Source organism: Perca fluviatilis, chromosome 9, assembly GCF_010015445.1.
Source record: "Perca fluviatilis chromosome 9, GENO_Pfluv_1.0, whole genome shotgun sequence".
In the NCBI taxonomy this organism is placed as follows: Eukaryota; Metazoa; Chordata; class Actinopteri; order Perciformes; family Percidae; genus Perca; species Perca fluviatilis.
In genome coordinates, this window is record NC_053120.1 from 1,371,747 (window position 1) to 1,381,746 (window position 10,000).

At 44.4% G+C, this 10,000-nt stretch overlaps 1 protein-coding gene across 1 annotated transcript in view; it reads left to right on the forward strand.

Moving 5' to 3' along the window:
- LOC120566171 (ephrin-A2-like) overlaps positions 1 to 9,168 on the forward strand; it is a 58,510-nt gene extending 49,342 nt beyond the window's left edge. The window contains exons 2-4 of the mRNA XM_039812460.1: positions 2,820 to 3,160; positions 7,425 to 7,490; positions 8,754 to 9,168. Coding sequence (XP_039668394.1) covers positions 2,820 to 3,160; positions 7,425 to 7,490; positions 8,754 to 8,887 — 541 coding nt within the window. The 3' untranslated portion in view covers positions 8,888 to 9,168. The remainder of the gene's footprint in view (positions 1 to 2,819; positions 3,161 to 7,424; positions 7,491 to 8,753) is intronic.
- The last annotated feature ends 832 nt before the right edge of the window (positions 9,169 to 10,000 follow it).

A 10,000-nucleotide genomic window follows, 5' to 3' on the forward strand; every position in this document is an offset into this window, starting at 1 on the left:
CTCGCCGGACCGCCACAGATTAAACCCTAAATCACAGCAAGGCATGCTGGGAGCCGTGACATCACAGGGGCGGACGGTGAAATATCTGTCGAACTGCAGCTGCTCACAATGTTTCTGTCAGACAGCTGTTCAAATTCAGTCAGCAGGACAACCAAGGAAGCAAGGAAGGAAGGAAGGAAGGAAGGAAGGAAAGATCCCTACAGAGATAGACCTTTTAGTTAAAGAGTAAGATCCTTTTAGTTTAACATGAAACAGCCCCGAAATCACCATCACCAAACTCCACCAGACTCCATGTAAATAATCAGGACTTTTAGCGTGTATAGAGCCAGCATATCTCCACCAGACTCCATGTAAATAATCAGGACTTTTAGTGTGTATAGAGCCAGCATATCTCCACCAGACTCCATGTAAATAATCAGGACTTTTAGTGTGTATAGAGCCAGCATATCTCCACCAGACTCCATGTAAATAATCAGGACTTTTAGCGTGTATAGAGCCAGCATATCTCCACCAGACTCCATGTAAATAATCAGGACTTTTAGTGTGTATAGAGCCAGCATATCTCCACCAGACTCCATGTAAATAATCAGGACTTTTAGCGTGTATAGAGCCAGCATATTTCCACCAGACTCCATGTAAATAATCAGGACTTTTAGTGTGTATAGAGCCAGCATATCTCCACCAGACTCCATGTAAATAATCAGGACTTTTAGTGTGTATAGAGCCAGCATATCTCCACCAGACTCCATGTAAATAATCAGGACTTTTAGCGTGTATAGAGCCAGCATATCTCCACCAGACTCCATGTAAATAATCAGGACTTTTAGCGTGTATAGAGCCAGCATATCTCCACCAGACTCCATGTAAATAATCAGGACTTTTAGTGTGTATAGAGCCAGCATATCTCCACATCTAAATGGGTGAATTAAGGGTTTATTTCAACCAAACCAGAGTGGTGATTGTTGGAACAGTGGAAAGATGAACCAAGACGGGTTTTTATAATTTTATTTAGTTTCTGTCCACTTTGAATGAAGTGTGTTTTACGATGATAAAAGTCCTGATTATTTACATGGAGTCTGGTGGAGTTTGGTGATGGTGATTTCGGGGCTGTTTCATGTTAAACTAAAAGGATCTTACTCTTTAACTAAAAGGTCTATCTCTGTAGGGATCCATCCCATAATGTTGTCAGACACTTAGAATAATAATTTGAGTCTGTCAGCGGCTAAAACAGCACTTTTAGTGGACTCTAAACCAAAAGTTTTTACCCTTTTAAGTAAAGTACAAGTACGCCAAACTTCCACATAAACAAACGGGACTGATGAACTCTTGATGAAGATGGAGCCGCTGCCCCTCGGCCTTCTGGGACGGACACACGGTCCATTAGAGCAGGGGGGGGGGGGGGGGTCATCGTTAGCGTCACCCAATCCTTCAGCTAACTCAGTTAGCGTGCACTTTGCTAATGGCGTTAGCGGAGACGAAGAGGGCGCGGCGGAGGAGAAGCGCCGCTTTCCAGCTGATCGACCTCCATCACGCTGCGTTCAGGCCACGCGGGAATAATCAGCGCTGTGATTCAGCAGCTGGGAGCAACACAGCCAAGGAAACTTAAAGTGTTTTAAGTCATTAAAATAATTCGATTTATTCGGAGCTCCATTTGGGACGAAGATAACTGCTTTGTTTTTCAGACGGGACACTTTCAGCACGCTCCGCTGGACATCCAGACCGGGGGGGCTGAAGGGACTTTAATTAATATCACTTTAATGATTTAATAACATACAATTTTACAGGAATCGTAGATAATAATTACGTACGTTTCCCCGAGTTTCTGTCCGACAAGAATCCACATTAATAACCTTAATGAATACACAAACTAACTCAGCAATGGAGGCAACTGTGTGTGTGTGTGTGTGTGTGTGTGTGTGTGTGTGTGTGTGTGTGTGTGTGTGTGTGTGTGTGTGTGTGTGTGTGTGTGTGTGTGTGTGTGTGTGTGTGTGTGTGTGTGTCATATATATCTACCTTTTGTTGAAACAGGAAGTGAGTCACATTCTCTGTTCTGTAAACACCACGATGCTCTGATAAACAGTTTAGCTTTGATTAATTGAAGCCCCGGGGGGGAGGTGGGGTCTGACACACACACAGACACACACAAACACACATACACACACAGACGCATGCATGCACACACACACAGGCACGCATGCATGCATGCATGCGTGCACACACACACAGACGCATGCATGCACGCACACACACGCACGCACGCATGCATGCATGCACACACACACAAACACACACAGACACTCACACACATGTGCGCACACACCTACGCATAAAAAACACACACGCGTACACATGCACATACACACACACACACACAGATGCACACACGCATGCATGCACAGACACACACACTACACAGATCCACACACCCCCACAACACACACACAGATCCACACACACACACCAACTTACACACACACACACACACAAACAACACAGATCCACACACACACACACATCATTCACACACACGCATCGCGACTCACAGAACGCACATACCCACACACACACACACACACACACACACACACACACACACACACACATACACACACACACAGATCAATGGTTTCCATGTGTTGCAGTCAGATGGAGGCTCTTTCTTTGTGTGTTTCTGAGCGTTGAACATTAACAAATTACTTTATTCTTTAGCCCAGGTCTGGTCCAGTATTTAGCCCAGGTCTGGTCCAGTATTTAGCCCAGTATTTAGCCCAGTATTTAGCCCAGGTCTGGGTTGATATTTGGTGTGTTGTGTTCCTCAGGTTCTCCCGTGGCGATTACACGGTGGAGGTGGCGATCAACGACTACCTGGACATCTACTGCCCGTACTACGAGGGGGCGGAGCCACCCGGGCGACAGGGGGCGGGGCCAGCGGAGCGGCAGGGGGCGGGGCCAGCGGAGCGGCTAGAGAACTACATCCTGTACATGGTGAACTACGACGGCTACACCAGCTGTGACCACCGGCGGACCGGCTTCAAGCGCTGGGAGTGCAACCGGCCGCTGGGCGCCAGCGGGCCGCTCAAGTTCTCCGAGAAGTTCCAGCTGTTCACGCCCTTCAGCCTGGGCTTCGAGTTCAGGCCGGGACACGAGTACTACTACATCTGTGAGTACTACACAATGAGTACTACTACCTCTATGAGTACTACACACTGAGTACTACTACCTCTATGAGTACTACACACTGAGTACCACTACATCTATGTTGTTTTGACGCTGTTTGTATGTTTTCGATGAATTTTTTTTGTGTTTGAGTGTGTGTGTATGTGTCTGTTATGTGTGTGTGTGTGTTTGTGTGTATGTTTGTGCATGCACGTGTGTGTGTGTGTTTGTGCGTGTGTCTGTTGTGTGTGTGTGTGTGTGTTTGTGCGTGTGTCTGTTGTGTGTGTGTGTGTGTGTTTGTGTGCATGCACATGCGTGCATGTGTGTGTCTGTTTGTGCGTGTGTCTGTGTGTGTGCGAGCATGCGTGTGCGTATGTCTGTTGTGTGTGTGTGTGTGTGTGTGTGTGTCTGTGTGTGTTTCTGTCTAGACATAATTTGTCATCAAATCTGGAAAAAATTTCCTAAATTGTGGCTCATTTGGAGCGAAAAAGCTTCCAGCAGAGAAACAGGCAGTTTGTTTTAAATGACACTTAATGACCATGTGTGTCTGTGTCTGTGTGTGTGTGTGTCTGTGTGTGTGTGTCTGTCTGTCTGTCTGTCTGTCTGTCTGTCTGTCTGTCTGTGTGTGTGTGTGTGTGTGTGTGTGTGTGTGTGTGATGAAACGTCAGCAGGTCAAACAGCTGCTGCTCTCTGAGTAACAGCAGAGAAAACAAAGAATTTAAACAGACTCTCTACACGCTCCCAGCCTGTTCTCATCAGCAGTTTGTACATATCTCTCTCTGGAAAGTTCCTGCCTCATTTTAGGAGTTTTTAGGCAGTTTTCAAATTATACCGTGAGCTTCGGGGGGTACAGCTATTTCTATTTTTTATCTATGACGACATTATGCAATAATTTGCATAAAGCTTAGTGGTTGTGTCAGCAAGTTAGATAGAAAGAAATAGAAATCTTGAGCCATGTAGGATTCACGTAGGGTACAGATTTGATCATTGGCAAATTATCAAATATGTTTTATCAATATTAATAAAGTTATGAATATGGTTATTAATAACTTTGTCAAATCGACAAACAATCAAAACGGGGCACCACCCTGCTTGTCAGGGACCAATAAACAAACTGTGGAACAGTCTCATTTCTGTAAAAACCTTTAAAAGGACTTAAAGGAAGGGTGATTCGCCGACGGCGTCCGACCAGCAGTTATCACAACAAATACACAAATAATCACCAGCAACTGCTAATTAAGTATAATCGAATTTATTAACGTCACAATTATCAGTAGCCAATCAATAATCCTTCAATAATAAAACGTATACGGTATACATTTTACAATATCACAACCAAACACAGCAAAAACAAAAGCAGCATGTCTTGTGGACACGTCTGTGTCTGTGTGTGTGTTTGTGTGTGTGTGTGTGTGTGTGTCTGTGTGTGTGTGTGTTTGTGTGTGTGTGTGTGTGTGCGTGTGCGTGAGTGTGTGTGAGAGAGAGTGAGTGAAAGAGGAGGGGGCGGTATCGAAATGTAGTTCTAATACAAAAACAACTCCAAAAATGGCTACTCCTGTGAGCTGCACAAAACCATTTAGCCTCAAGAGGGCGATAGTGGTGCTGGGTGCACGAGGAGGGGTTGAACAGGTAAAGGGGGGGGGGGGGGTAGCTAGGCAACCCCACGTGGTTAAACTAGCAGCGTTAGCTCGGGAGCTACGTGGCTAGCTTGTGTCCGTGTGTGTGTTAGTAAAAGGAACAGAATAAAGGAGGAAAACACTCTGATCTTAGTTATCGATAATGGCCAGCTCCCTCAGCCACCCAGGTCTGGACTAACGTGTAGTCAGGACAGACTGAGACTTTTGATTTACCGAGGGAAACGGCCACTATAACCACTCCAGTGGCTAACAGCTGATTCACCGCGATTATCTCGCGGACAGTAACTAAACTCCGTGAAAGGAGTGGTTTAGCAGGTAGCGCTTACGGTTTTAACCCAGCTACTTAACACAACATAACCAACGGTATAATGATCGGTTATACATTCACAGAAACAGATTAGTAACCAGATATGGCCAATACATGATTACAATCACAGATCACCTTAATGGCACAAGCGGTAGCGAACCCTTTGCTCATTAATAAACAAAACAACCGCACTAGTTCTAACGTCTGCCCAGAACTGTGTAAAGCCTTACTGTGTGCGTCGTTTGTCAGTTAAATCTCTCGCCAGAGTTTAACGATCCGTTTCGTCGAGAGCAGGGGACGAGACGTGATCCAGGTCGACAAGCAAGAAACAGAACGCTGTCCCGCTGCAGATAGAGGAAATACTCGGCCAGTATTTCCTCGGATCCCCTTTGTATATCAGACCGATATAAAATTGTCCCAGCTCAAAACTCGACCAGCGAGGTGATGCTGGCTAGCTAGCCCGGACTAGAGTGCCTCCTGTAGTGACCTGAGTCACCGTGGAAAGAGCAAAGAAACACAGTGCCGACAGCTTTTATCCTATCTCCACCTCCTAGTGGCGGGGTGGTGCATTCAAAGGCCCAACAGCCAATGGGAAAGCGCAACCTTCTCACAGGTGTGAAGCAGTTCTTTGTCTCACCACCAGTCTGCCTTGCCGTCCTCGTGTTGAATGCACAGTCTCCATTTTGCGAAGTGGCGGCTTGTAGGAGTTTGGTGAAACTGGCTTTGGGATTCACATGTAGGCCAAGATCCTTTGTCTTGCCTTCAGCTCAATCTGAGCCAAATCACTGTTTAACCAGCTTCTTGGTCCCCAACAGCCAAATAATCACAAACTCACTACGGGAATTTATATGAAATTATAATTATTACTTGGGTAGCCTTTATTTGGAGTAAAAACATTTTTTTTACTAAAGTGTCTTGAGATAACTCTTGTTATGATTTGATACTATAAATAAAATTGAATTGAATTGAAAGTGGCCAGATTTGTCGCTAGTCGCTTTTGTGAAAAAAACGTTCTTAAGGGGATCTAAAAAGTCGCTAAATCTATCGACAAAGTCACTAAGTTGGCAACACCAATGGCAAAGAACGTACCAGAGAAATGGTACAGCCCAATGGGGAGTGAGGGTTTGAACGTACCAGGGAAATGGTACAGCCCAATGGGGAGTGAGGGTTTGAACGTAACCAGAGAAATGGTACAGCCCAATGGGGAGTGAGGGTTTGAACGTACCAGAGAAATGGTACAGCCCAATGGGGAGTGAGGGTTTGAACGTACCAGGGAAATGGTACAGCCCAATGGGGAGTGAGGGTTTGAACGTACCAGGGAAATGGTACAGCTCAATGGGAATCGAGGGTTTGAACGTACCAGAGAAATGGTACAGCCCAATGGGGAGTGAGGGTTTGACAATCGTATTTCATTAGATTATTGTTGGTATGTGATGGTAATACTGCATTTAAATACATACAATTTTGGATAGGCTAACATTATATTTTATTACATTTTTTTCAGTACCCCCCAAACTATTATTTGCATCCCTTTTGGGACAGTCCAAGTCTCATCTAGGGGGGTCGGATCCCCCCAATATCCCCCGTAATTCGAACACTGGTTTTCGGTGACTTATTTTGAGCCAAACACTGATGTTACACTAAGTTGTGAGCACAGGACTTTAACTGTAAACTGATTATTTTTACTGTGAAGTATTTAGGGTAACTGTATTTGAAGGTATCGACATAATCGTGACATGACACTGTCATAACGATGACATGACACTGTCATGAACGTGTCATAAACATTTATGACTTCTGTCATTAAGGGTCATTCGGTTTTTGTCATGACAAGTTGACATTGTTTGGGATGTCTTGATTATGACAACTTGACATTAATCAAAGTGACATTACCAGAAGATGTATTTGTCATGACAACTTGACAGTAAACAGGATGACATTATGTCAAGTTGTCATGACAAAGACATCCTCTGGTAATGTCATCCTGGTTAATGTCAAGTTGTCATTACAAAGACATCCCAAACAATGTCAACTTGTCATGACCAAGACATCTTCTGGTAATGTCACTTTGATTAATGTCAACTTGTCATAATCAAGACAACCCAAACAATGTCAACTTGTCATGACAAAAACCGAATGACACTTAATGACAGAAGTCATGAATGTTTATGACTTGTTTACAACGTTTATGACACACTCTTGACAGTGTCATGTCATAGTTATGACAGTGCCATGTCACGATTATGTCGATACCTTCAAGTATTACCGTATTAAGTACTTTTTTCTGCAACGTTCTGAATACTGTGTCTCTGTTGTCTCTGCAGCGTCTCCACATCCCAACCTGGCGGGGAAACCCTGTCTGAAGCTCAAAATCTACGTCAAACCAACCAGTGAGTCTCTTCTTCTGTTCTTCCTCTTATTTAAAAAAAGAATTACATTCATAGGTATTTTTATGGTACTTTGTCATGACCCTAAAACAAATTGTTCATTAAGCAGCTACTGGTTATTGTCACGGTGGATTAAAGTGTGGATTCTTTTCTGGATGTCAGAAAGTTGCGAAAAAATAGTTGGAGATTAATCGATTAATCTTTGCAGCTTCAGACTTAATTTAAGTTTTAAATATGGGTGTAAGGAGGGAAGGAAAGAAGAAAGGAGGTATGTAGGTAAGAAAAGAAAGAAGGCTAAGGTTGGAACGAAGAGGGTGTCACTGCCTGATGTGAGTCGAGCGCAGATTTGAGTCGTGCATGCGTCACTTTGCGACGAGTAGCCTACAAGATGCTAACGGCTTTTTGAGCTAACGTTAGCAATCTAACAATCGTAGATAGTTACAAAGTTTTTTGAAATGACTGCTGGCTACAAGTTAGCAATCAAACACAACAAAGGCTGTCAGTTGAATGGCGTTTTGAGCTAACGTTAGCAATCAAACAATCATAGATAGCTACGACGTCTCTGAAAAAATTTCCATCTTCTGTAATTGTATGTAAAGGGAAAAGTTTATTATATTATGGATTTCACAAATTTCACTAAGACACGTTATAGGTAAAGGTAAAGGTACTTTATTGTCACATACACATACATGTAGCGAAACTCATTCTCTGCATTTAACCCATCCCTCAAGCGAGCAGTGGGCAGCCAATCACAGCGCCCGGACACCAACTCCAGATCTGAGCCAGTGCCTTGATCAAGGGCACTGCCTGGAGAACCTATTACATGTTTTTGATGGTGGGGGAAACCGGAGTACCCGGAGGAAACCCACGCAAACATGGGGAGAACATACAAACTCCACACAGAAAGACCCGGAACAACCTGGATTCAAACCCAGAACCTTCTTGCTGTGAGGCCATAATGCTAACCACTGGACCACCATGCTGTCCTATGCCGTAAACCATTTAAGTCTGAGCATTTGCGCTCGTCTCACATTGGATAGTGACAGAGGGAAGGAAGAATAAATAAGGAAGGATGGAAAAAGGGAAGGGAAAGAAGATGTAAGAAAGCAAGTATGTAGTAAATGGAAGGAAGGAGGTTTGAAAGGAAGGATTCAGTTTCAGGTTTCTATCCCTCTCATTTGAGAGTACTTCCTGTGTCTGGCAGTTCATATCTCTCTCATTTGAGAGTACTTCCTGTGTCTGACAGTTTGTCTCTCTCTCTCTCAGATGACTCTGTGTACGAGTCTCCGGAGCCCTTCCTGACGGACGACACCACCGGTGGCTGCGGCCTCGCTGGGCCCTGCCATTCGCTGCTGGCCGCCATGTTGCTCGCCATCCTCCTCATCATCGCCTCCTCTTAGCCCCGCCCCCCGCTGCCGGCCGTCACGATGCTCGCCATCCTCCGAAAAACCCAGAGACAAGAAAACAAACCCGGCGCCCCCCTGGCTGCTCAGCCAATCAGAGGAGGAGCCTGGAGTTTAAATTCTGCAGAAAATTCTTTAAAGTTCTGTGTCTCCCCGCTGCAGGCCGCCATCCTCCACACCTCCTCACAGCCGCCTCTTTCCTCTTCCTTCATTTGGACGGATCTCCGTCTTCCCATCGCTCTGCGGATAAAACCCGACATAGGAAACAAAACCCGCCCCGCGAGCAATGCGTTCAGCCAATCAGAGGAGGAGCCTGGAGTCCAGGCTCCGTTGACTCTATCGCTTCCAGACCCAATCGCAATCTGCGGATCAGCAGAATTTAGCGGACTGTTTTTCTGCTCCGGATGGGAATGATTTCTTTTAAAATATGCGGAAAACTTAACTGGAAAATTCTGCAAAGCTCTGCACCTGCAGATTACACACATCTTTTTTGGGATATGATGCAGTTTTTACATCCAACATCTGCCTCTTTAGTTCCAGATATTGTTAGATTATTTTTTATTTAGCTGCCAAAAATGAAAAACCCGCGTTTAGGTTCAGATGCCAAAACTTTACTTTGCTGAATCTCAATACATTTTGTCCTGTTCACATAATTTATCAGCTAAAACTTTGCAAACATGTCTGACTAAATATGTACAAAAACCAAGATTTAAATCAGGAAATACCTGACGAATAAGACTAATCAATCAGGGAGATGATCAGGTAAAAATATCAGTGATTGTAACATTTCGGCTGACAGATTTTAAGCATATTTTCAGGTACTGAGTGAAAGACCGATGTTAGAAACACACATTTGTAGCTGAAACATGGAGCAGCTTCAGTCTGTTTCTCTGTGGAGAAACTGTCAGTTTGAACCCACAAACTTTCCGCTGATGATTACAGTCGCAGAAACATAGCCGGGACAAAGTTAACGTGTATCATCTGGGCTAATTTGTGTAGCTTTGCAAACAAAGGGGACCAGCTAACGTAGCTTCACAGACTTACTGTACGAGCTAACATCCAGGCAACCCGTAACTCGTGTTTTCACAACCTTCTACCCGTGAAAGTGCC